The sequence below is a fragment of the Xiphophorus couchianus genome, chromosome 14, assembly GCF_001444195.1.
Source record: "Xiphophorus couchianus chromosome 14, X_couchianus-1.0, whole genome shotgun sequence".
In the NCBI taxonomy this organism is placed as follows: Eukaryota; Metazoa; Chordata; class Actinopteri; order Cyprinodontiformes; family Poeciliidae; genus Xiphophorus; species Xiphophorus couchianus.
In genome coordinates, this window is record NC_040241.1 from 12,205,385 (window position 1) to 12,232,843 (window position 27,459).

The 27,459-nt window shown below is 42.4% G+C and overlaps 2 protein-coding genes across 3 annotated transcripts in view; one reads left to right on the plus strand and one right to left on the minus strand.

Annotated features, from left to right (window-relative positions):
- The window catches only part of hdlbpb (high density lipoprotein binding protein b), a 34,682-nt gene extending 25,018 nt beyond the window's left edge, over window positions 1–9,664 (plus strand). The window contains exon 29 of the mRNA XM_028037362.1: window positions 9,555–9,664. The gene's annotated coding sequence lies outside the window, so the exon portion shown is untranslated. The remainder of the gene's footprint in view (window positions 1–9,554) is intronic.
- Window positions 1–25,721, minus strand: neurl4 (neuralized E3 ubiquitin protein ligase 4). Of its 2 annotated transcripts, XM_028037360.1 has the most exons (29): window positions 25,435–25,599; window positions 18,333–18,858; window positions 18,186–18,251; window positions 17,010–17,476; window positions 16,829–16,940; window positions 16,666–16,754; window positions 15,463–15,535; window positions 15,108–15,381; window positions 14,849–15,030; window positions 13,764–13,849; window positions 13,515–13,677; window positions 13,211–13,421; window positions 12,313–12,389; window positions 12,121–12,199; window positions 11,867–12,036; window positions 11,231–11,359; window positions 11,003–11,148; window positions 10,705–10,923; window positions 10,525–10,623; window positions 9,563–9,715; window positions 9,299–9,466; window positions 9,052–9,210; window positions 8,776–8,955; window positions 7,618–7,711; window positions 7,427–7,534; window positions 7,184–7,328; window positions 6,339–6,451; window positions 6,086–6,245; window positions 4,541–4,745 (listed from the first exon to the last, which is right to left on the minus strand). In XM_028037360.1, exons 1-29 carry the CDS (start codon window positions 25,597–25,599, stop codon window positions 4,541–4,543), a joined length of 4,818 nt encoding a protein of 1,605 aa, XP_027893161.1. The 2 variants fall into 2 exon arrangements, with proteins under 2 accessions (XP_027893160.1, XP_027893161.1); XM_028037359.1 differs by having other exon boundaries at window positions 1–4,745; window positions 8,776–9,210; window positions 25,435–25,721.
- Window positions 25,722–27,459: the final 1,738 nt, after the last annotated feature.

Sequence of the window (27,459 nt, forward strand, 5' to 3'; positions counted from 1 at the left end):
ATCCTATGAGCTTGATAATTTTAAAAAAAACTATTTAAATTGCCCCTCTCCCTTTTCTGGTTTAGAAATGTTACTTGTGGTCCTGTTGACCAAATACGTTTGAGTAAGTTTATCTAAAGCTGCTTTCTGACTGAAAATTTTAAAGGAAAACCTGAACGATTTGGAGTCTGTGAGAATTAGATGGGAGGATCAATCAAAGGAGCAGGGGCTAGAATGGTGAGCTAAAGCTGCTGCATCTGAATTCAGGTTTTATAAAATTTGAAGAAAAGTGCATTCAATGAATCATCATGGCCTGCCACGCATATAAGATACATGTCTTGTGTAGTGCATGTATATTGGGATGAAAGGTGTGAAAATTACATTCTCTGATTCTTTCATCTTGGGCTGAAAGCTAGAAACTTTACACTCCGTTATCTAACATGCAGTCAAACAATTATTAGATAAATTACTTATAAAATAAGGCCAGCTTCCCTCGCCTGTGAGTCAATTCAACCGTTCAGCATGCCGATGTGAGTCAATCTTCTCATTCAGTTCAAACGTCTCCAATTTGTTTCCCACAACCTAAATTAGTGGGAAAGAGAGGTTAGAGGAAACAGCTCTGTTAGGAAATGCCAAAACTCAGGGTCCAATTTAAGAAAAAACTAAAAATAAATCCAAGCTGGAGCAAAAACAAAAACATGAGTCCATTATGTTCTATGCAATCCAGCAAAACAAATGAGCAGATTCGTCAGCGCAAACAGTTGTGTGTCAGTAGCTTAAATGTCGTCCAAGTCTGCTTCTTTTATTATTTAAATAAAATTTATGATGGACTATATGTCAAATAGGACAGAGCTGCCACTACTTCTGTAAAAAGCTATGAAAGAAATCCCACTATTGGCCTTCAGAGGAGTCATTTTAGTCCACAACATTTTGGACGAGTTGTGATGGAGTGTAACACTGCCATAACCTGTCAGTGACCAGACTTTTTTTTTTTCCTACTTTAAATAAAATCTAAAAGAAACGCACACAAAATGCACCCAGCAGGTTTTTTTTTCTTTTCTTTTAGCCCATTCCTCACAAACCAACACATTAACTATGCTTTGAAGCATACCTTTTGTCAGGTCATTTATTTATTTTTTTTATTATATAAATCATGAAGATATGATTTGTTATGTAACAGCCTGTACAACACAACATACCGAAAACAAAACAAAAATACAAATTAAAGTGTACAGAGCAGCACAGGGCTGTAAAGAACCCATGTAGTAATAACATTTTTTCACATTTTTTTTTAATTTAAATTTTTTTTCCCCTCCCTCATCAATGAGAAGATGGCCGAGCTTCTCTGACTGTACTTTTAGTGTTTGACGCCTTCTGCTATAAACCTTTTATTTTCTATGGATGCAAATTGGCAACAACAACAACAAAAAAAACAACAAAAAGCTGATTGTAAACAATCCAAGCAGGTGTTTTGGATTATGAGCAAATGAGTGCAAATCAGTCGTGGAGTGAAATGAATGCAGAGCCCTAATCAACAACATTCACATGTAAACACCGGCTTATGGAAAAGCCAACATAATCAATCACAGGAAGCGGTGTTGGTCGGGTAAACCGTGTCGTACGTGACGGATGAATGGATGGGTTTGCGTGTGACGTAAACGGCGACGGAGCGAGACTGATGTTGCACCTTTTGGCTTTTTGTGACTTCTACAGGGAAGCTGGGCATTTTGGGGATTGGAATAAAGAGCAGAATTTGACAATAGGTATAAATTTAGCTTAGCATGGGCAGAGATAGACAGGTACGGTAAGTGGTTTCCTTAATGAATATTTTCTTCACCACAGGACCGAGCACTTGACCAAAGAGCTGATTCACCTGCTTTTTAATCAGCATGAGTTTGGAAGCTTGAACTAAATGTCTAATTTTAACTATTTCACAGTGATTTTTCTCTGTGAGAAAATGGGGAAAAAAATAAACGCAAAATGAGTAAACAGCTCTGTTAGGAAATGCCAAAAGTTAAGCAATCAAAGTCTAGCGTTTGAGACACTGACTGTATGAAGGGGTAACTACACAGCCAGCAATTAACTTTTAAAATTCAACATCTTATAAATACACAATATCCCGATACAATTTTAAGTTAATAAATTTGACTAATTCAAATTCCTTAAAAACAGTGAAATAGTCCTGCATTTAAGTGCCAAATGCTAATGCTAGCCTATTAGCATCAAGTTTTTCCAAGCTAGACCAACAACTCTGGTTTGACTTTTTAAATACATTTGAGATATAAATAAGTGTTTTTAATTTTTTTGCTTACACATCACCTAGCTTTTAGTTTTTCCAAGTACATCAAAGTTTTCTGAGAATCTTCTGAAAGAACTGGAGCCCTTAGCTTACCCTTCACTTATAAATGTAAAAACCGGTTTCGGGGAGTCATAAACATTCAAACTCAGGCTGAATCTACCTTCTGACATTTTCTCCAAAGCACAATCCAGTGGGTTTGTTTTTAACGCCAAAAGGTGCAGCGGTGGTTATAAAACACTGATTTCTAACACCAGTTTTATTTCCATTAAAAGCTAGTGAGTGGTTTTCCTTGAAATGACGAGTCGAGTCATGTTTGGCCCCACACCAAACAGTAATCAGAACTTAAATTTGGTTCCGTTCACCTCAAAGTCTGAGCTCAGACGTGGGAATGACCGAATTTAACAGCAATCCATTAAAGAAATGGATTGAAACCATAACGTTCAGAATCAGCACAAAACTATCTCATTTAACAAAAAGACCTCATAGGTCGTTTTTTTTTTTAAACATACTTGTCAGCCATGTTGGATTTAAACTCTCGAGACCTTCCATGTTCAAACTGTTCGATTGGATTTAAGAGTCTCCGTTTCAATGTTCTCATCTGGAAATGCAACGAAACGCCCCTTCAATCCGAATTTATAAGTTCTCAGACCAGCCCAGAGGTTAATAACATCCAATATGGCTGCCATGTGAATAAAATGATGAGTTGCAAAACTATACTATTAGCACTTTACACAGTTTGTTTCTCACTGAACCAGGTACTTATATAAAACGGATCTGAAACGCCTTGTATTGTTGAGGTGAGAACCACAACATAATCCCACAGGCGACTAGAGCATGGCGATTGACACTCCAAGACCTGATTTATGAGGTGAATAAAAATGCAGCAATATGCTGGATTTCATGCACCTCAATAGTGTGATCTTGGATCTGGAAAACCAGTGTGACTCCCGGAGCATGAGGCACAAATACAGATCATTTTTGTAACTTACACTGAGAGTGAAAGCCATATTTGATTTAACGTCGGGGCAGCTCATGGACTTGGGATTTCCATTTGTTTCTGTAATTCAGATTTTCCCCCGTTTCTGGTTGGAAATGCTACATGAACGGCCCTTGACATTAGAAGCTTCACAACAGCCAAGAGATCAATACTAAATACAATTGCAAGGGTCATAAAAGTCTAATTTATACACAATAGAGTGCTGCACAACTGGTTTGTAGCCATGTTGTGGCTTGTACTGCTACAAGATGTTAATACTGCAACAACGGATAAATCCCCACTGGTTGTTCAAGTTGTGACTACAATGCTCAACTTTTGTGTGAAGCCTTCAGTCCCAAAACTGGGATGGGATTTCCAAGAAGAGTGGAATACAGCACATTACTGATACAATGTGAAATTGGACCCTGATTTTAATCCCAGTCCACGGCGGCCATATTGCATTTGATCCAGTTGTTTTTCCTCGATGAACCATGACCTCCAGATGGAGACGTAACTAGCACAGAAACACAGTTTCCATTTGACTTTTCCAACACCAAACTCAGAAATTTAGATTTTGAGTCAAATAAATATCAAAATTTAATTGGTCAAAAGCCATTCCCATATCTGAGTCCAATGTTGGGCGGCAATATTAACGTCTGCTCATACGGAGACGCAAAGAGGACAGAAACACAGTGAAAGACAGGCGTGTAAACATATCAGTCCCTCCCTCCAGTTTTAAATTTTCCCTGCCATCAAGGTCACAATCACGATGCTCTCGGGCTCATGTTCAGATTCAAGTGTCGTTATTTTTCTACATTGCTGATAAAACACCGTCCCTCTTTTTTTCCCCCATTAAACCTAACTTTTAGTCATTTTTTTGTGAAAAATGTGGAAGTCAAAGGTGTTAAACTAAGTGCCAAACTAAAAAAAAAAAAAAAAAAAAGGCTACTCGAGGATGGAAGAACAAAATGACGGGAGAATGGCAAGAAAAAAAAAAGAAGCTTATAAACAAACATGTTGCGTCGATGAGAAGTTTAAAAATCGCCCACTAGTGTCCGAAACATAAAGTGCAGGCAGTGTCTGTTCTCGGTAACGACTGCTGCTCTCCGCCGGCAAAAGAGCCGAAGAGCGAGCGACCCAAAACAAAACCAAAGATGCTGAGTTGTTGACAATCCGCTTCAGGACCAGCCGGATTCCAGAGTAGTGTCTTGCTCAAGGCAGGGCTTGGATTTGGTTGTCTGTTTATCAAAAATAACCAGAAGCCTTCGCTGCCACCGCTACGCCGTTCACTCCACCCGAATCAGCAGTCCGTAGAGAAGCGTGCCGCCTTGCTCCTTCGTGATCCACTCAATCTCAGAGTTGCTGAAGCGAGGATCTAGAGGCTCACTGTGGCTCAGCGTCTGAGGTCCCACCTTGTAGGAGCCCGGCCGCACGCACACCTGGAAACCCACCTGAGCCTGGTGGCAGCGGTGAGAACGTGGGTCCTGAAATCTGCAGGAAGAGGAGAAGAAGACCCGTCACTTCCTGCTCAGGTTTCTACCATCCCGACGTTTCCACAAGCTTAGGCCTGTCACGATAGCAAATTTTGCTGAGCGATTAATTGTCTCAAAAAATTATTGCGATAAACGATAATATTGTCTGAAGACCTTTTTACACTGATTTAATGGAAATGACGTAATAATGCATGTGATTTCTTGCCAAAGATAGAAACACTTTATTATCAAAAGAATATTTAACACTGGACCTGATAAACAAAATAAACAAAACAACCAAAAACAAAATGGATTCTCAGTCTCCATTAACAAAAAATGTACTTGATAAAAACTAAACAACATAAAGCCAAAGTGGAAATAAATACTGCATTCAACCAAAAGAGTGCAGATTATGAAGTCTGTATATTATGTTGCCCTTCAGTAATAATTAGATTTAAATAGAGAAGATGGGCACATCGACTACCTGATGCAATCGTTCACACTACATGATTTTTTGCTCCTATTTTTCCCCTTACAACAATCTTAGCACGTTGGTCTTTCTACGATTGTGTGTTGCCGCTCTGATCTAAATCAGGGGTTTTTCCCCGACTGGGAGCTTAACGCAGCCTGTTGAATGTGACAGGCAGCCAATCAGAAAGGATTCTCCTTGTGTTTTCTGAGGGGAAATTACATCGGGGAATCCCAAACAGCTGACACGGGGCAACCCGAAGTCCAGCCGAGGTGGAAACAACATTAATGTTTATTCAACATGCAAAGAATATAGAAATGACAAGAGGAGGAGTTGGAGCGAAATTGCTACCGCAGTTGATAAACCCGGTAACTTTTCAGCTGTTCTTCGTTAACGTGACGTAAATAGGTTATAATGATTTTCATTCAGTCAGGACTTTACGCTGACACTAGCAACATGCATTGCAGGTAGATTGTAGTAAAGCATTGATTAATGCCTGGTTTTAAAATTAGTTCACTGGACTTGTAGCCATTATTTTGTGCCCATTGTTGGACACCACACGGCAGGACCGAACCCGATCGAACGGTTATACCTAGGATTTCTGTCGGCTAATGTGTGGTCTGTCAGGTTTTGAAAATGGGCCGACAATCGGCCGACAGCTCTAAGATGTGTAGTGTGCGCTGGGCTTTACACTAAGGAAATGAGGAAGGGAGGAGTCAGTGGAGAGCACCGGAGTTGAGCCTTTTTTCATTCAGTGTCATCAACAGAAAGAGAAAAAGGCCAAGAGACAATAATGCCGATAATTGAAATGACGTCGATAGTTTTAATTTATCGTACGATTAATCGATTTATCGTTTATCGCGACAGGCCTACACACGCTATAAACTCACTGCACTTTGGGAGCAAACGTCTCCATGCCAGAGTAGCGCATGGTCGGGGAGAGCCGCACTCTGGGAACCTCCCTGTCGGGGGCGCTGTTCTCCTCTGGTTCGGTGTAGCCGTTTGGGCCCTCCGTCTTCACTGGAGACACCAGGAAAATGGACGACGTTCCTGCAAAGCGAGGCAAAACAAAAACGGTTCCTTAAAAAACCGTGTAGCCACAACCATCAACACAACTCATGGCAAAGGATATGAGTGTTATACCAGGCAGCAGCTGGCCGTGGTCCAGTGTGCGCCTCAGGGCTCCTACGTTGGTGCCGTGATACGCAATGTGCCACTTCTTTAGTGCATTGGAAACCTCACAGTGGGACTTGACCCTGCAAAATGAGGCAGGATATAAATAATAGCTAAGAACTAACAAACAGAGACACAGAAACAGATGCCAATAACATGTATTACAGCAAAAACATCAATGTTAAACACAAAGGATTATATTTAAGACACTTTACCGCCATCTAGTGGTTAGAGTTGCACCCAATCACCCTTCATTTAGCTTATTTGCAAACTAAATACTGAACTTTATATCTGTTGTATGTACTCTAACCAAATAAATAAACTAACTTAGAATACATTTCACAGCAAAAACACAACTTATGCATACATCTAAATAAATGTAGGCAGAAAGAAGTTAAAATATTAGACCATAAATATACAGACCCTGTGAACAACCAGGAATGTTTATAGTTTACTTGGTTTATATACATGTTGTATATATAGATATGTTCAATCTTTTTCTAATTGTCCCTTCATGACCTAAGACAAGCAGCAAGTTACTGCTATTTTCCACACCCAACACATCTGTGCGTTGGGTGTGTTTTTATATGATTATTTTATTTTAGTTTAGTTTATTTCTTTTTTAAATTTTGAACCTGGTAAAGAATAATTAAAAAAAAATAATTTTCTGATGCATGTAAGCCATCAGCATTTTCAGCCTTAACTTGAAAATGCTTTTTACTCCAACATTTTACACATTTCAGAGATTTCGAGATTTAACATAACATAAATAAAAAAAACAAAACTAAACAAAAGGCTTTTTTGCAGCCTCCCACCTGAGGGCGAAGCGGCACCATCCAAACGGCAGGGCGTAGTCTCGGGGTGGCTCTCCTCGCTTGTAGTACGCCTCGTCTCCCCGCAGCTTGTGGCAGGACTCGCAGTAGCACAGGTTGTACTTCGCCTCTTCGTTGAAGTAGCCGTCTTGAGGTTGAACGGAAACGGGACGCGTCGTTTTTACACGTGGGAGGAGAGAATTTGGACGGAAATAGTGACGAGGAGTCAAAGAGGTGAAGTCAAACCTGGTAAAGTGAGCAAGTCCTTGAAGCGGGAGCAGAGCGCCTGGTACTCGCAGGTCTTGTTGGGGTTGACCTCTGGAGGGGGCGTCCAGCACACGCTCTCTTTGATGCCTGCAAGCGCCAACAGAGAACCTGCTGAGGAGGCTGAAGGCTGCGGTGGAGTTGGAAAAAAAGGAAGCCGAGAGGCTTTGTACCGTCAACCATGTCTGCCTTCTCCATGTCTCCCTGAAAGCGCGTCTCTCCGCTCTCTGCACCCACAGCTGGCACGTTGTTGGTTACTATCGTGACCTGTCGCCACGAGAACAGCAGTTACAGCACAAAGATCTCGGCTGGGACAATTAATCGGATAATTAATCAGACAATTAATAATAATTCAGCAGATTTTTTTATTTAGCTTTATACAATATTAGAAATGCATAAAAATAGAAAATAAATCATTAAATTCCTTTTTTAAATAAGAAAATAAACATTTTACTGCCTAAAATGCAAACAGCACAGCATTCCTTTAGTGGACCCTTGATCATTTGTAGCAAAAGGCACTAAAGCAACACTTCTACCATCAACGCTTGGGTCTTTCTGCTTGATTTAAAAGTGACCGATTATGCATCCTTGAGCAGGTTAGAATAGGTCTATAAGCTAAACATGTTTATTACAATATTTGCACAAAATATTCTTAGATAATAAGATTTTAGCCTGGTCAGTTCTGCCTACTTGGAGAATGAGATGTTTTAGGGCGTCTGGTCACTAAATCCAAATAAGCAGCTGCTGGCCACGCCCCCCCAACAGCGCAAATGAAAATGGCTGAAAACAGAGGCACAATTACACCACTATGCATCTTTGAAATGCAGAAGTGGAGCCTCCTGCACAACCAACAAGGATGCAGAAAGTGGTTTCTGGACGGCAAGTCTACAACAAATGGCTGCTGTCTTTTCCAGCAGCCATTGTATGAGGACTTTTTTTTTTCTTCAATTAACCGCCTAATAATTGCATAGCCAATGTGTCTGTAGGAGGGGGTTTTTGCAGAAATTGAAATAGGTGAAGCAAAAACTATCCCACTTGAGCAGTTCTGGGTTAGAACATTTTTACAGACAAAGAAGGTGGTTGTTTCTTTTTATCTTAAATACAAAATATTTACAGATTTTTATGCAGTTTTCACTTATTTATTGCTCTGAGTATGTTGATCTTTCAGCAATTAGCCTTTTTTGAGTCTGTGTACTCCAGTTAATTAATTGATTACTAAATTATTTGACGGTTATTTCAATAATAGATTCATCGCAATTAATCCGATTAGCCGTTTCAAGCCTAAAATATTCTAATGAATCTTTTGCAAGTTCCTCTGCATCTCTACAAACCTGTTCACACTGGCCGTAGAGGTCAATGAAGGGGTAACAGGGTGAGGGGATGTCCTGTGCCGCCACCCCCTGGTCCATGCTGTTCACGTAGAGATGGAGGCAGTTGTTGGTGTCCACCAGCAGACCCAACACTGTCCCCTCTGGACAAGTGTCCAGGTTAGGACCGTAGTTCTCACATATCTGAAGGGTGGAGGGGGAGTGGAACAGAAAGATGAAATCAGACGATGGAGAAATGAAAGGCTGTTGTCGACTAATGGCATGTTGTGGAGTGTTCACTTTTAGAGAGTTGTGGAAGACGGAGTCGCGCTGCAGCAGCCAGGCGGAGCGCTTCAGGCAGCAGGCCGTGGAGGGGAAGTTTAACCGGTCGGGGGAGTGGCCTATCACCCCTAACGACAGAGACGACGTCCACGACGGGTTCAGACGATCGATCTGAAACTGGTGCCCAAAGAAGAACATGAAACATTCAGTCAAACTACAAATTAAACTACAGACAATTGTATTTATTTGACTCCAGCACAGCTACCTGGAAGAGCTGCTGGCGCGCCAGCGGCTGGACGGTGACCAGCAGGCCCTGGTTGTAGCTGGAAACCCTGGCTGCTGTCAGGTTCTGGTTGGACAGCTGGATGTTCTTGCCGTGGTTTTCCAGAAACATCATGACCGTCGGCACCAGGGAACATGTTTCACTCTCAACCTTGATAAAAAAAACAAAAAAAAACATTTGACATAAACAAATCCAATTGTGTTTCATGAAGCTTCTGTTTTGTTTTCTCTCTTTCCAGCCTCTAACCTCCCTAACGGGGCTGCTGTCCTCCTCCCCTTCGCTGCAGCTGTCCGAGGTGAGCGAAGGCGCCTTGATGCTCTCCAAGTCCTCCATCAGAGAGGAGCTGACGATGGACAGCGCCGTTATCCGCCCGTACAGGTCCAAAACCGCGTATACATTCTGCAAGAAGCCAGAAGCCGCTGCTTACTGCTAATGTTTAGATTTGCAGGTTTCAGCAAGTCAAATTTAAGCCTTTTTAAGGCCAACCTGAATTAAATTTAAGACCAGAAAAACAATAAAATATAGGAAATGGTTGGAGGACGATGCCATTGTAATGCAGTCTTTGCTGTGAGTTACAATAAAGCATCGCAAAAACTGAAAATTTCCATTATTTAGGTTTGAAAATACAATCAACCATCTGACTCTTCTGTGTTTTTGTGCTTTTTCCTTTGAATTTATTTTGTTGAAATCTTAAGACAGAATTTAAAAAAAGTGTATAGGCATCTACAAAATACTTCAATAACAGATTAACATGATTTTGTACATTTTTCTAAATATACTGCAAAAAATATATCATTTGAGAAAACAATCAATAGAAAATAATTTTTGAGGTAGAGTTGAGAAACTACGAGAGGAAAATAAATAAAATTTTATAATGGAATCTGAAACTAAAGTTATGAATCTTACGCGAGAATCGATGCGACACTAATACCGACTCAGTATCGATATTGGTGATATTTTTGTTCGATCAGCCCACCTCAACTCAAACTTGAGATGAAATAGTTTGAGTTTAATCTCAAACTATTTAGATTAAATTAAATGGTTTAATCTAAATAAGCTATTTAGATTAAAAAGTTTTAAGAGCTGTGACTAACATATTTTTAATGAATATGTCATAAACTATATTTTTAATGAATTTGAGACATTCAAGGCCTTCGTTTTAGATTAAAGTAGAACTTTAAGGATGCGGACCACCCTGGTGTTTGTACCTTAGGGACTGCGGTAGCGGCAGATCCCATGTCCTGCCCGTCAACAAAGATGTGCATGGTGTCGTCGTTGCACCTCTTCACGCCCACGCGGTTCCCCACCTGGAAACACATTCAGACTTGATCTCCTCTGAGGTCTGGAAGTGAAAAATAAAGAAAACGAAGGCAGGAGGCGCTGCTCACAGTCAGCCGGTCCAGCGAATAGCCGTAATTCTGCCGCTGCAGAACACCGTTGCGCTGGACCTCGGAGCCGCAGAGCAGCCAGGTGACCTTGGTGCGGAGCTGTGGGAGGGACGGGGAGAGGCCGGACAGCGGGCAGGACGGCAGCTCTGGAGGAGCCAGCGTGGTCAGGCCGATATGCAGAGAGCCGCACCACTGATCGTCCACTTCGTCGATCCTCACCTGCAAGAGGAAACCGGTGAAGAAGACCCGACCTGCTGGCTGCCTGAATCTTTACTTTCCATGTTAATCGTGAGCAAACCTCAAACAGCTCGTCTGCTTTGAGCTCTTTGGCGCTGAACACGATGCCATGAGAGTAGCCGCCAACTCTGATGGCCTGGCAGCCCTCGCCCAGCAGCACCACGTTCTTACCGTGCTTACTGTGGAGCCGATGGGCGATGCCTGCGACTGCAAGCACAAATTAAAGGACATAAGGACGCAGCTCTGACGGATTTCACAACGCAGCGTCAAGAAAGAACCTCCTGAGCACCTGGAGAGTGGATGGGGAAGCTCTTCTCAGTGACATTACTGGTGCAAAGACTGTTGTCCAGCGGGCCGGAGGAGCTAGTGATGGAGACCTGAACGCACTGACCGTACAGATCGATCACAGCAAACACCTCTGGAAGAGACATGAGAAGTACAGGTGACAGCCTTCAGCCGACGTGCAGAAAACCGGCTCTCATTGACGCAGACACGTGATGAAAATTGTGTCATTTTGTTGCCGAGGTTTCCACCTGTCGAGCTCGATACTGGACCCTGGTCGAAGTGTTGTCTGATTGGTCAGAAGATTGTGGCCGTCAGCTTGTCCGCTTCCATTATACAGTGTTTGTATTTGTTTTTGTAAAATGATCATTAGTTGAAACAAAATATTAACATTGCTGTCCGAGCGCATTTCCGCATAAAACACAGCCACAATTCTGACCAATCAGACAACACTTCACACAGAGCTCTATCGAATATTTTGACCCGAGTCTGGTGTCGACATTAGCAGGTGGATGGCTCTCTGTGAACAACATGACACAATTTCCGTCAGGCGTCCACGTCAATGAGAGCCGGTTTCATCTCTTTGGTTGAAGTATGCGGGTGTGTTAGTTTTTAAGTAAGCAGTTAGCGGGTTGCTCTCTACCTGCAGGCAGACCCACGCAGGCGACGCCCTGATCCACGCCATTGATGTAATAATGGAGGTCGCCGTTGGCGGTGCGCATCATGCCGATCCGGGAGCCCGTGGTCAGGGAGTCCAGGTCGCAGCCGTAGTTGTTGCGCATTGTGTTGCCGTCCTGCATGATGGCGGTTCCACTGGGGAGACAAAAAACCCCCATTAGATCAAATGTTTGGATCTAATTTGTAATTTTAATCATTTATAAAACATCACATTCTTACCTCAGCATCCAGGTGTCATAGTCTATGTCGGTCATCGTGTTCGGAAACTCCAGCTCCTCCGGTCTGATGGCGGTCACTCCTGGTAGCACAGGAACAGTCATAGGTAATTGTTAGGCAGCGGACAGAGTCAGACCGACCGGATTAGTCTGAGGAAACTAAAACATCTTGTTAATAAGCAGAGGAAGATCCCACCTGCTTCTATTGAACCTGACCAGCGGTCCACCATCTTCTGAATAACAATTTCAAAGAGTTCTCCATCCCGAAGGCACCTGAGAAAAAAAAAAAAATCTCATCTTCACCGCAACATTTACTCAGAAATACAGATTGATACACATTATAGATACTATATTGATAAATAATCTTTTACCAAAAGAAAACTAACAGAACACCCAGGAATAATCCTCAATGTGAAAAGAAGAGTTTCAAAACCTTGTTTTACGCTTCACAGTGAAATTAATTTTTAAAGGAGACTAGAAGCACAAAAATTGGGCCTGAATTAAAAGTTTTATAAACTGTGGTCAGACATCAAATATGCGACCTACAAAACACAGAGAAAAAGGGGGGATGGATGGATAAACAGACACATGGATGGATGAAAAGATGGGTTAATAGATGGATGTGAAAACAAATGGCTTCATAAATGCATTGATGCATAGAAAAAACGAGCGTTGAACTTATTCATACCACATAAAAACCCCGGAGGACAGCAGGAACTTTAAGCTGTACGGTGCATTTTTACATTAAAGCCATTTTAGCTATTTTGGCCTTTAGGGAGTTAGTTAATCAAGGTAAGCAGAAAAATAAATTGGATTAACTTTAAAACTGCTGTAATTTATTCTTACTGTCCTTATTAATCAATGCAGCAGAGGTTCCCTGATTATAGTCTTTGAGAAAGACAACAGTTGTGAGTTATGACATTATTAAACCCTGATGAGTTGCAGCATAAACCAGGAACCAGGAAGGAGAAGTTTTATTTCACCTCATGAAGTTTTAAAAATCCTCTCAGCTTCAAACATCTATGCTGCTTCAAAGAGCTTCGATCTGAAAAGGTTTTATCCACAGCTAAGGTTCTGATCATTGATGCCGTTACCTGTTGGAAATGACGATGGCGTCGTTAAACTCGCTGCGGCAGTTCTGACGCAGCGCGGTGCGCCCCCCGTTGGTGATGACGGCGTTGGTGCCATGCAGCTGGTGGAAACGCAGGTCAGTGGAAGAGGAGGCCCCCGCCACGGAGCAGGGGCTCCCAGGGGACATGGCGGTGGGGCCGTCTGAGCTGTCCTCTGGTAGAGGAGGGAGGTCCACTGGAACCGCAGACACACACAGCAGGTCAGGGTTTCCTCAAAGCTACCATCTCTGATAGACCATCGTTATCGTCCTGCTCCTCCGGGTCTCACCCAGGTCGTCCATGATGGTGGCCTGGGCCGCCTGGCCGTACAAGTCGACCACAGCGTAGACGTTCGGGGGGACGTTCCAGGCCGCCGGGCCCTGCGCCACGCCGTTCACGAAGAAGTGCAGGCTGCCGTCTTCCTTCCGAACAACTCCGACCGTGTCCCCGGCCTGCAGGCAGAAGGGCGACGTTTTATCAACTAAAACATCATTTAACAGAAAGACGACTGATTTAAAATAAAGAAAACTCCTCTTACTTTGAGTCGATCCAGGTTGTGTCCGTACTCATCCAGAATCGTGGTTCCGTTGTGCATCACGCCGTTACCCGTCATCATCCACGTCCCTGAAAAACATCCCACAGGAAACGGATCAGGCCTCTCTGCACTGAAAACTCCTCAACTTACAGCTGAATAAAAATAGATAATTATATACAACATTATTAATAATAAAAAAGATGAGAAAATAAATTACATTTCACTACATTAGCATAATCTCACAATGAAAACTTGAGAAATACACAAGCTTTATTTTGAGATTTGTTCAGCGTTTTGAACTCTGAGCAAATTTTTAAGAGATAATTAAGAGATTATTATTATTAGACATTATCTCTTACATTATCATTTAAGAGATAATGAAATGACCACATATAACCATAGCCACTATAGTGATATAATACATAGTGATATAACTATGTGAAGTTTGCCTGATGCTGAGAGATTGTGGACTTTGTTTGGTGGAAAAACTAAATTTTAATCACTTCTAATCAAACACGCTAGCGGGCTTTGGTGCAAAAAAAAAAAAATGGAATACATGGAAAAGCTCTTTGTTTTCAGTGTCAAGTATGGTAGAGGAGTTGTAATGTTGCGGGTTGGTTACTTTTCCAATAAACCCTGTGATCCTTGTTTGGATATATGGCACCATGAAGATGAAATATCAAAACCTGCTGGACTACACCAAGAAGCTGAAAATGAGAAAATGGGCCTTCTGCTGCAAGGACGCTACAATCTGCTCGGTTTCTTTACACAGAAAAGTTTTAAACTAGTTTGACTTATAAACTGAGCTCACAGCACTGTTTGATAACTAGGACTACTTGGGGTGTTATTAAATGACTTTTATTGTAAAGTGCCTTGAGAAGACATTTATGGTAAATGGCCGATATATACAAGACCTGACTGAAAGATGATGTGAAACATATGGCCGGATAAACACAGAAACGGTAGACGCAGAAGTCACTGAGCCAGAGCGTCTCTAGATCTCAGAGAAACAACGTGGAGTGACCTGAAGAGAAGAAACGACCTACAGGGTTATGATGATCAGCGCTAAATGCTTTCAGTTGTCTCACCTGACCGCAGGTTCGTCATGGTGGACGGCAGCTGCAGGTAGGCGGGATTGTGTGTCGTGACACCAATTTCGATGGAGCCCGCCCATTTGTCCACCATCTTGTCGATGCGGACCTGGAACACCTCGTTGGAGCGCAGCGGCCGGCTGCTCAGGACCACACCGTGGTTAAAGTCATCCGTTGCACTAAAAACATCAGCAGAACAAGTGTTAAAATTAAATCCTTGCAGCGAAGATGATAAACCAAAAGAAGAAGCACTAACTGCGGCCGCAGCGCCGTCCTGCCGTCGCAGATGATGGCCGCCTTCTGTCCACAGTTGGGGTGAAACAGGAGACGGTCGGGTCCTTCTGAGTCCGAAGTGAGGGCCATGGAGGGCCGCGGCCGGCCGACATCAGGCGACAGAGCCCTCATGATGGCGTTGTTGCGCCTGAGGCGGTCGCTATGGTTGTGATTGTGGACTATGGTGACTTTGACGGCCATGCCGTAGAGGTCCACAACGCCGTAGACCACGCTGGGAGTCTGCGCTGCGGCCACGCCTGTAGAGCAACAACATACTGTTGTCAAATCCTCGTCCTGGCTTCCTGAGGGCTGACGTACTGGAACCTAAGGAGACTTGCCTTGATCGATGCCATTGATGTAGAAATGGAGTGCACCGCTGGCTTTCCGCATCAGCCCTATGTGATCCCCCTCCTACGATGACACGTAGCAGAAAATTGAAAAGCAGGAAAACACAGGCAACGCATTTCAATTGCAAGAACCGTGGAGGTTTGTTGAGGCCGTTCTTTTAATCACACGTTATTTCCACCGCAGGAACCAGGGATGAACCTGACTACATCAGTAAACAGCAGAGGCAGTAATGAAGTTTTCCTCAGTTATAAAGCGTAATCACTGCGACAACAGAACCACCAACCGTAGTTTTATTACTGAAAATTAGCTTTTTAAATTTCACAATAGGAGCCGGCCTTTTCTTTCAGACGTTGAACAGGTATTCCTGATACGCTCAATCCTAAAAACCATTACAGAAACAGATTTACACAAGTTTTGGAATAACTTTACCTTGGTTTTCAAACTGTGGCACAGTCTGAATTTAATGCTGTATTGGTTTGATCCTAAGGCTCCAACTAACAATTATTTTAACAAGCAATTATTCTGACTATTAAGCAGATAAAATAAAATTGGAGCCAGGGTTTCCCCCAGAAAACTTGCTAAGCCCAGTGCTCGGGTGCAAGGGCAGTCATCCAGCCCACCGCCGTGTTTTTGAGTTAAAAAATGTTTAAAGTTGACAGAAAATTTGAAAATGTCTCTTGATAGTTATGCGTTATTCGAAGACTGGAAGATTAACAACTAAACACCAACTAAAAAGTCTTAAAAAAGGCAATAATAAAAAAACAACCTCAAATAAATAGACAATGCAAAGCCTCATGGGGGCCCAAGTAAAGCCTGGTGGCCCGCCAGGCTTATAATACACTGTGGGAAAACCTGTGGAACTGTCTAAAGATGTTTCCTTTAACCACTTAAGCCTATTTATGCAATATTACAAATACATAAGACGAGGAAGCTTTTTATCGTAAACACAAAGTTGACAATTATTTCAATAATCGATTAATCAGATTAAGATGATTAATTGAAAATTGTTTTTGCAAACAAAACATATTTATTCTGTTAACAGGCTATGAAAGACCCATAGAGGAGCATTGATCACCAAAGAATCAGTGGCTGTAATGTAGGTGGACGGAGAGAACACAAGACACAGTCAGGATACAAACAAAAGGTTCTGGGTGAAAAATGATCAGATAGAGGAGATGCATGTTCCCACCGACCTGAAGTTCATCCAGGCTGAATTCACAGTATTCCCTACGAGTTCCTTTCCCGTTTGTTAATATCCCACAGCCACTCATCATGATTGTACCTGATAAAGATAAAAAAAAGTAAAAAAAATGTTCTGCTAAGTGATGAGTACTGACTCTGAAGGCAGGGTGTTACCTGAGCGCAGATTGGTCATAGTTGCAGGATAGTCCAGGTTGTTGGGATTGTGCGTGGTCACTCCGATCTCAATTGAGCCCGACCACTTGTCCACCAGCTTATCGATCCGGATCTGATAACAGAGACATCGTTAGCCGTTCTGCCCGAAGACAGAAGATGGCGGCAGAGGACTGGGCCGCACCTCGAACATCTCGTTGTGCCGGAGCGGCCGGTTGGTCATCACCACTCCGTTGTTGAACTCGTCCAGAGGTCTCCGCCGCTCCGCCGTCTTGTTGTTGTTGCTCAGCTTGATCAGCGTGCCGCACTTCTCGTGGAACAGCAGCGCATCGTTGGTCATCACCCCACCCGCCCCGGACCCCGGTGCCGCCCCCCCGGTACCGGCCGGGCTGCTGTTAGAGTTCCCACAGTCTCCTCCCCCTCCCACTCCTCCAGCCGTCCCTGTGCTGCTGTCACCATTAGCCGGAGCTCCGCCTCCACCGCTGCTCCCTCTGTCAGCTCTGGAAGAAGAGTCAGTTCCTGCATCGCCTGCTCCTCCAGCATCGCCTCCTCCTCCGCCTCCGCCGTCCTCCCCTCCTCCCTCATCTTCAGAGCGATAAAATGAAACTATTGCATTGTTAAAGACGTCGAAGAGCTGGTGCTCTGTGAGGACTGAGCAGAGACAAGAAGATAACGGCTATCAAAACAGATCAAGCTACGAAACCCTTAAAGCTGATCTATTATGCTTCCTTGAAAAGGTCGGGATAGGTCTATAGGCGATACAAAACATGTAAATTATTCTTAGATAATGAGATTCCAGTCTGGTCAGTTCTGTCCAATTTGAGCTCTTCAGAATGAGATGTATTAGAGCCTTTTGTCACTTTAAATCCAAATGAGCTGGTGCTGGTCACACCCCCAAACTCAACATTTACACACACACGTGAAAATAGATGCCAACAGATGCGCATTTCTACATCTTTACATCTTTGAAAAGCAGAAGTAGAGCCTCCTGCACAACCAGAAAGAATTCAGCAAGTGATTTCTGGACGGTAAGTCAACAATACGCTCGTCTTTTCCAGCGGCCATTGTAATATGCATGAACCAGCTGGACAAACGTGCTGGAGCTCCACTTGGGTTGCTAGGTGATGGGTTGAGCTTTGCTGGGGTTGCTAGGTAACATTGTGACTCCACAATGGGTTTTGAAACCATTGAAAAAAGGTTTTCAAAACGGCTCATTTTCCAGACACCAAAAAAAGAAAAAAAAAGAACTAAAAACCGCCTGGGTGTTTTTAAAGCACCTGGTCTGTTTTTAGGAGCTGCTGACACCCAAGTTGAAGTATTTTGCTTACTAGGGCCCCTTTAATCACAGGGCTTTACTCACCAGCATCAGGCTCCAGGTTGGTGGGAAACTTGTCTGGTCGGCTGTTGCTGCAGCTGAGCTCAGGCACTGGAGGGAAAACGTTGCAACAGGACATGGAAACGAGCCCAGATCACGGCGCAGGAAGACAAAGTTTAAAAACAGGCTTACCTTCATCTCCGTTCACCATTCCATTCATCGCCGCCACATTCATCAGTGCTGCAATCCCCCCATCGTCCCGACCCCCACGTACGACCACCTCCTCCTCTTCATCTTCCTCTTCTTCCTCCTCCTCCTCGTCCTCCTCGTCCCGCTCTATCGTCTCTCTCTCCCTCTCTGCGGAGGGCGGCGGCGGCTCGCAGCTCACCACCGTCACTTGAGTGCACTTCCCGTACAGATCCACCACGGCCCACAGCCTGGGCGGCAGGCCGCTGGCGGCCGCGCCGCAGTCCTGCCCGTTCACCCACAGGTGGAGCTCCCCGCGGGAGCTGCGCTGGATGCCCACACAGTCGCCCTCGGCCAGCTGGTCCAGGTCGCGGCCGTACTCCTCCAGGACGGAGCGGCCGTCATGCAGCACCGAGCAGCCCGACACGATCCAGGAGCCGCCCTTGAGCCCCGTGGCGCTGCTGGGGAAGTCCAGCGAGGCCGGGTCCAGAGCCGTCACGCCGATTTCAATCGAGCCGCTCCAGGAGTTCACCTGATGGAGGGGCAGAGGAAAAACAGTATTATTATTATTTTACAAGTTAAATAAAATACTGCGGGGGAGTCTGGCTATAAAACAACCTAAATAAACTTTTACGCAAAATAATTCTGCAGCGATTCTACAGCATCCACACCACATGAGGAGAGCAGAAAGAAGAAGAAGAAAACATCCGTCAGCAGCTTTTATGGTGGTCATAAAATTTATTTTTAGTAGCTTTGCTCTGGAAACAGTCCTTTGAAAACCAAGCAGATAGAGATGAAAATGCAGCTAAATATAGGATCCTTACACGGAGAGGAAAGTTTGGAAAAGTCTGGAGTTTGCTTCCTAAACTTTCCAGATGTGGATATATTCATACACATTTCTTCACGTAACAAAATCTATTTTTCCAGACAACTACCATGGTGATAGGACACAAGGAGGTAAGGAAATACAGACATTGGTGGGAAAAGAAAGACAGAAAAAAATAAAAGGAAAGGAGGAAGAAAACCAAGATTCACAACAACAAAAAAGGAGGAAACAAGAGAGAAGGAAGGAATTGTGGTAGGGTACAAGGATGAAAGGAAGAGTGAGAAAGAATTGAGTAGGAAACAAGAAAGGAAAAACATGAGGAGGAGAAGCAGTAAGGACACCAGCAGTAAGGCTGGACGGATGCAACCTTTGGAGAACTTGTTTACCCCGACCAGGAATATGACTTTGAACTCAAATCACCTCGCAGACAAACTGGAATCCATTTCTCCCCAGAAACACTAAACTCATCCTAAGATGAATACAATCTGATACTATTGATATCTGGAGGGCAATATTTCACTTTCTCATTACTCCACAGTGACAGGTGAGACACAGCAGCGTAGAGATTCACGTCTTTTCGTACTTGTAGGCGGAAACACGTCGGATGAACCTCTACAAGCTTTATGGACATTTTCCTCTGCAGCTTACAACCGAGACGACCGGAGACGAGATTGAAACGCTCCTTTCAATCAATACTTTCTGCTCACAGAGAGCTGCTCTGTAAGGCAGCAGTGCTTCTACAACGAGGGCAGATCTGGGTTAAAAAGAAAAAAAAAAAAAGAAGGTGCAGAAGTAGCTGACCGGGTCACCAACATCTCCTTCACTAGTTTATGTAACACACCGCCCTGTGGGCGTCTTCTGCCTCTGTCTCTCTCTCACCAATCATAGATAAATAACTAGAGGATCCCAGTGCTGCTGAGAAACTGGGCAGCTTCTGAAACGATGAAAAATTCATGGGGTGTAAATTTCTAAGAAGCGCAGCTAAGAATAAACAGTGGAACAGCCGAGCTAAACAAACAGAATTACCTCCAGTTTGGACTAAAGGAAATCTGACTTATTGCTAATCTCCCAAACTCATCGCTGCTATTAATAACAAACACGTTTGCTGCTTTTGAACGTTGATGTCGCATGGGAAGACTCAACTACGTCTTCGCACTGATTTAGTAGAACTTCATCTCTATTCGCAAATTAAATGCTGCAGAGCACCAAAACTCCTCCGTTGACGTTTTAATCTCAAACTTCAATGTGTCTCACTGGGATGCCGTGATCTGGATGGACACAAAGTAGCGCGTGATTGTGAAGTGAAAGGAAATGTATTTATTTTTTGACAAACAAAAACCTGAGAAGTGAAACACGTGAACCACTTTTTGCTGCCTTTAAACTCTGGTCACTGTATTAGGGAAGGTTTCTACCAGCTGTGCACATGTAGACACATAAACTCTCCCCTGCTAAAATTTAAAACAAATGCACGCCACACTTTTCAGATAGTTATCTGTCATATATGATTTGGGCTCTGCCTAACACTTTTGCATGGCATTGAGTAAGTCTGGCTGTAACAGCAAAAACATGGAAAATACTGATGGAGTGTCAATTTCCTCTAACAAGACTTTATATAACATATTAACTTCCTGTCAAACTCATTTTCACACAACAACGCCAAATCTTTCACTGCGTCTGGCTGTTTACATTTACCCCCCATCTTTCCCTGCTGCTCATTCAGTGGATCCTCGTTCACAGAGTTTTCAGTCAGGCAGCAGCCGGCGCTTCGTGATGGAGGAAGAATCGATTTTCATCCGGTCATGAGGCCGATAACGAGAGTCCGTATCAGACAGCGCGCGCCGCGCCGTGAGGGATGCATAATGATTTACACGCCGCCAAGCAGGTGCCAATAGGCCAGATGTTTTCTTTTTCCAGGCCCCCTGCAGAAGCTCTGAAAACCTCACTGTTTGTAGGAGGGGTGTGTGTGGTCTGGTTGGCATTGTCACAAGTTCACAGCTAATGTGTTGTTGAAAAAGCTCTGCTGTGGAGAGATACGCTGCTGCTTAAAACTAAAACATTGTCACCGACGTAGAAATGACAGTATACAGGTAAAAGCCAGTAAATTAGAATATTTTGAAAAACTTGATTTATTTCAGTAATTGCATTCAAAAGGTGTAATTTGTACATCATATTTATTCATTGCACACAGACTGATGCATTCAAATGTTTATTTCATTTAATTTTGATGATTTGAAGTGGCAACAAATGAAAATCCAAAATTCCGTGTGTCACAAAATTAGAATATTACTTAAGGCTAATACAAAAAAGGGATTATTTAGAAATGTTGGCCAACTGAAAAGTATGAAAATGAAAAATATGAGCATGTACAATACTCAATACTTGGTTGGAGCTCCTTTTGCCTCAATTACTGCATTAATGCGGCGTGGCATGGAGTCGATGAGTTTCTGGCACTGCTCAGGTGTTATGAGAGCCCAGGTTGCTCTGATAGTGGCCTTCAACTCTTCTGCGTTTTTGGGTCTGGCATTCTGCATCTTCCTTTTCACAATACCCCACAGATTTTCTATGGGGCTAAGGTCAGGGGAGTTGGCTGGCCAATTTAGAACAGAAATACCATGGTTCGTAAACCAGGCACGGGTAGATTTTGCGCTGTGTGCAGGCGCCAAGTCCTGTTGGAACCTGAAATCTCCATCTCCATAGAGCAGGTCAGCAGCAGGAAGCATGAAGTGCTCTAAAACTTGCTGGTAGACAGCTGCGTTGACCCTGGATCTCAGGAAACAGAGTGGACCGACACCAGCAGATGACATGGCACCCCAAACCATCACTGATGGTGGAAACTTTACACTAGACTTCAGGCAACGTGGATCCTGTGCCTCTCCTGTCTTCCTCCAGACTCTGGGACCTCGATTTCCAAAGGAAATGCAAAATTTGCTTTTGTCAGAAAACATGACCCAGGTGAGACGCTTTTCGCGCTGTTTCTTGGTCAACAGTGGCTTGACACGAGGTATGCGGCAGTTGAAACCCATGTCTTTCAAGTGTCTCTTGGTGGTGGATCTTGAAGCACTGACTCCAGCAGCTGTCCACTCCTTGTGAATCTCCCCCACATTTTTGAATGGGTTTTTTTTCACAATCTTGACTAGGGCGCAGTGATCCCTATCGCTTGTACACTTTTTCTGACCACAGTTTTTCCTTCCCTTTGCCTCTCTATTAATGTGTTTGGACACAGAGCTCTGAGAACAGCCAGCCTCTTCAGCAATAACCTTTTGTGTCTTTCCCTCCTTGTGCAATGTGTCGATGGTCGCCTTTTGGACAGCTGTCAAATCTGAAGTCTTCCCCATGTTTGTGTAGGCTTCAGAACTGGACTGAGAGACCATTTAAAGCCCTTTGCAGGTGTTTTGAGTTAATCAGCTGATTAGTTTGTGGCACCAGGTGTCTTCAAAATTTAACCCTTACACAATATTCTAATTTTGTGACACACGGAATTTTGGATTTTCATTTGTTGCCACTTCAAATCATCAAAATTAAATGAAATAAACATTTGAATGCATCAGTCTGTGTGCAATGAATAAATATGATGTACAAGTTACATCTTTTGAATGCAATTACTGAAATAAATCAAGTTTTTCAAAATATTCTAATTTACTGGCTTTTACCTGTATATAGAGGAAAGAGGTTCAGTGCTCGCTCAACATCTGTTCTTATGAAGAGACTTATAAGAACATCTGTTCTTATGAGAACAGATGTTCTTATAAGAACATCTGTTCTTTAAACAAACAAAAAAAAACATACAACACATTCTGCTTAGTGACCATCGGGGTCGATGACATCACAGGAGGGAGAAGAAGGGAGCCGATTGGCAGGCATTATGGCGGACGAGCAACTTTTCAGAGATTTCAACATAGACTGTGAAGTTTTCTGAAGATGTCACCGTGGAAACAATGACTGGAACCGCGTCCAGAACCTCAACTGATTTTATTCCTCTCTGAATGACTGGTTTTATATGCAACATTCAAATCCACAAATACTTGAGATACCCCCTAAAAATCTCTATAACTGCTTATTTCAATTGTTCAAACAATAAATATACCTTAATGTACATAAATAGGCACAGTGGTAACCGTTTTAGCAGAAGCTAATATTTACAGTATTATCTCTACTCTTTAGCCAGTCGACGCCAAGAAAAATGATTAAGCCTTCTGTATTTGCTGCTTTATGTATTTTAGCTTCCCAAGCTGCATCTTCTTTTGAATATTTTAGTCAAACTCTACAAAAAAAAAAAAAAATCATGTGGCGTCACGTTCCACAGAAAAATCCATAAATGCTGAACCACAAATATTTCTATTGTGGTTCTATCATCTTTAACTGCTGATTTGTCGGGACAAAACTCATAGTACCAAACAAATCTCCTCTCTCACACCGACAGCTAATCTGCATGTTGTAGATGTGACTCTCTTCTAACACCTTATCCACAATAAGTTATTTCTTTCATCAAAAAGTTACCAAGTTCTACGGGGTTCTGGTACTGAACCTTCGTTTGAACCAAGAAAAGACAGGAGGGCGGTAGGTTTTATGTTCATTCAATAATTTACAATGAAACAGTAAAATTAACAGAAAAAGTGACCAGAATATGTTGTTATATGTAACTGTGATGCTACTTAAACTGCAGTTAAACTACTTAAAGTTTAACTGCGTTAAATATGTAACTGTTTAATTAATTAAGGAATTAATTCCTTAATTAACATTTTTATGACTCTTTTTCTTTATTTGCCTTAAATAAATGGCAAGTAGATTTAGTGGAGTAAGTGTTTAACATGGTTTATTATAAGATATTGTGCGTTTTCAAAGAACAAAAACAAGTAAATTATCAGAGATGCACCAGTCAAGTGGCCTGAGATCCACATCAGTTCATTTCCCGTTGGTTGCTTCATATCAGTGGATCAAATACTGAGAAGAAAAACTCAATTACATTTTCTAAATCCGATTTTTTGTTTTTGTTTTGTTGTTTAAATTAGCACTAAAAAAACAAAGTCAAATAAAGGTTGGAGTTATATGCAAAAATGGAAATAGTCTTGAAGATTTTTCAGTTTAATTTAAAAACTATAACTTTAGAAAGGGAGGTCCATGCATTGTGATGCTCGTGGTAATAATCAAAATATGTGGGTCAGATTACAAAAAAGTAATAAAAAAAAAAAACTGGAAACATGAGCGTGAATTAGATTTATTTTACAAAAAATGAACGGCTGGTAACTTCCAAGATTTATCATCTTACATAAATGAACTTTATGATTTCAAATCAGGAACATGTTTTAATATTAGGGCTGCACACCAATAGTGATACCATGATGATATAAGTAGCATTAAATATTCCCTTTCCACATTGCAAGCTTGGATGCCTGTCTGTGTGACCTTTGGGCACCAGTCTCCGGGTCAAGGGTGGGTCTTTTCTGCAGAGACTCCGTCCAAAAGGCTGAATATATTATTGTCATGAGAAGAGAAAAATTCTGACACTTGGAAAATAACAGCATGCAAATATAGACGGCAATTTCTGATAAAACTACTGAATTAACTAATAATGCAATGATCTTTACTGAACATGCATTATGCAATCATAACATAATGACAAGTAGCCTAACAAATAACATCTTACTTTCAAAGAAGAGAAATCATTGTTTTCTCTAGAAAACATCAGGATAAAACCCCAGGAAGTCATGGTTGCAGCAGCAGTAATTAATGAGTGACAACAGGCTGTCATTAACAACAGTTAGCCCATCGGTGCTGTTACAGAGACGGTAACCCGGTGTGAGAAAAGGCCCGCAGAGCCACCAGGACACACCGACCCCATCAGAACAAAGCTGTTTACCAGCCGAACTAAGCTCCTGCCAGGCAGAAGTGAAAGCTGTACTTCTGGGTCTGGCTCCACGGCATCTTCCAGAAAGGCTCGCCCCGAACAGCCCCTCCTGCTAAGGGCTCATTAGCGCGGCTAACTGGCGGTACCGAAGCTACACGGGCCGGTTATCGCTCGTATAAGTGATCCGTTCAACGTATATCCTCTCTGGGGCTGATTACCAAGCCACTGCTCCCCCTCCGAGGGCTCCGATAATGTAGTACGCTGCGGCAAGGGCGCTCACTACACACTGTGGAGGCTGTCAGGCTGGTTGGACATCGCTGGGGGGCTGAAGCCCCTCACTGCGGCCAGAGACCCACAGACAGACCCCCCGGCTCAGCCGCACCAGCAGCGCTCTCAGTCCGCTCAGGGCAGCCAGCGGCGGGCCTGCACTTGTTTACCTTCTTGTCAATGCGGACGGTGAAGACATCCCGGTCCCTCAGGGGCTCCTTGCTGAGCACCAGGCCGTGGTTGAACTCCTGGACGGGCTGGTTGCGCCGGGCTGTTCGGTTCGAGTTGGACAGGCCGATCAGCTTTCCGTTCCGCGGATGCAGCTCCGCCGCCATCTTCAGGGGGCGGCCAGGATTCACGACACCTCGGCTTTGCGACAGTACCCTTATCTTAGCGGTAGTGTGGTTGTCATGACAATGCTGTTTTCATCAACTGAGCTGTCAACAGTGCCGTATAAAAAGAAAAGGCTCTGGTAATCGAGGGCATATTCAATATATACATATATTTTGTTAAATAAATATTTATATCTGTGGTCTTTTTAACTAAGTGAAACATGTTTCTATGTTTTAGACATTTAATTGAAATATAAAATGCATACATTTTTAAACGCGGAAATCATTAAGTAAAACCTGACTTCATTAAATGCGTATTGAATTATTTCATAATCCTCTTGGCTGTCTTTGCACAGTTTTGTGTTCACATTCATTCAAAAGCAATTGAGCAATTATCTTTTGTGCACATTTTTCATGCAAATATAAGCATTGTACTTAAAAGGTTTATTTCAATGTGCTTTAGTCCAGCCTAATAAGGCACATCTATTAAAGTTAGTGGGCAACACTAAGTGATCAGTCAACATTAGGATACTGCAGGTGTAAGTTTTCAACACTTATCGTCTGCAGAGTTGTCTGCGCAAACTAAATCTACAACTGAAACATCATTTGTTAATACAAATGATCACCTCAGTAATATAAAGTGCTGTCTTCATGACATAATTACATTTTTTGGATAGTTCTGTGCGATTTTTCATGGACATGATGCGAGTATTCACTCCATATTACTCAGTAGAAACATTTCTTTGAAGAAGTGACAGCTCATTTTTTATTTACTTTTAGACATAGCTTTTGAATAAAATGGGATTTTATTTTGGTTAACATTTTATAACCTGTTGTTTTAGTTTCAATCAAATCCATTTTACTATATTTCAGTAAACACAAGCTACTTTAAATTTAGCCAACTAAAACATGACGTAAAGAGAATTAACCTTTTTTTCCATTTAAGTAAAATAATTATTCTAAGATGGGTGAATACCAAAATTGCATCAAATCGGCTAGAATTAGATCTGATTTGATTTAATATCCATCCACTATTTTCATTTAGTTTTTATTCTTTAAAGGAAATGTCCTCATTCTTGCCACATGGTCACGATGTAGGTGTTTTTATTTAGCTTTTGTTTCATTTTTGTCTTTGAGAGAAAACCTTGTGAAAATTATTAACATTTTTCATTAGCAGAATGAAAAATGTTTCACTAAATGAGACGATTTAGTGACAAAAACGTCCCCAGAATTTATAACTGAGTTAGAAAATACAAGGTTTCTCACCTCTGACCTCAGAAACCAACTTCCCTGCAAGCCCTTAGTGACATTTGAAGTAAAAATTGTTTATTTATAGTTGTGATGAATTATATCTTGTTAATTTTTTTTTACAGACTTGCAGAATTATATGACCAACAGAGCAGAGAAAAGCTGTTTCAGCTTGTATTGCTAAAAATAATTAGAATAACTGGAACTGGTTGGTTTGGTTTGGTGCCATCCTGCGGTTCAAGTTCAGAGGAACTTAATGCAGAATAAGAAACAGGGACTTGTTCCTAGTTCACTGTTGTCAAATTAACCACATAACTTTATTGCAAGCAATTAATACAAAAGTATCTTTACTATCACAAAAGGCAGCCTGCGTACTTGTGCCAGAGTTTGAAAAACTTGGCCCTGTGTAAATCTGGCATGTATTTCTCCTTACTGGGTTCAACCACTGTATTTGATTAACCATGACTAAAACTCTGTTTAGGTTTCACTCCGTTTTCTGTTTTTTAATGAAAAATAAAGTGCTTTTTTCGGGCCTCATATAGCTGCAGGTAAATGTTAAAACATAAAGAGCAAAAACATTAAACTTTGTGACAAACATGGTGTTTGCTTTTATTT

What these genes read in the sequence shown, in the direction of transcription:
- neurl4 (XM_028037359.1), bottom strand. Translation starts at nt 25,599, where the DNA reads ATGGCGGCGGAGCTGCATCCGCGGAACGGAAAGCTGATCGGCCTGTCC. An exon ending in ACAACCTGGATCGACTCAAA is followed by an intron (nt 13,678 to 13,763) that starts GTAAGAGGAGTT and finishes TTCTGCCTGCAG; the next exon opens with GCCGGGGACACGGTCGGAGT. An exon ending in CCACGGCCAGCTGCTGCCTG is followed by an intron (nt 6,246 to 6,338) that starts GTATAACACTCA and finishes CTCGCTTTGCAG; the next exon opens with GAACGTCGTCCATTTTCCTG.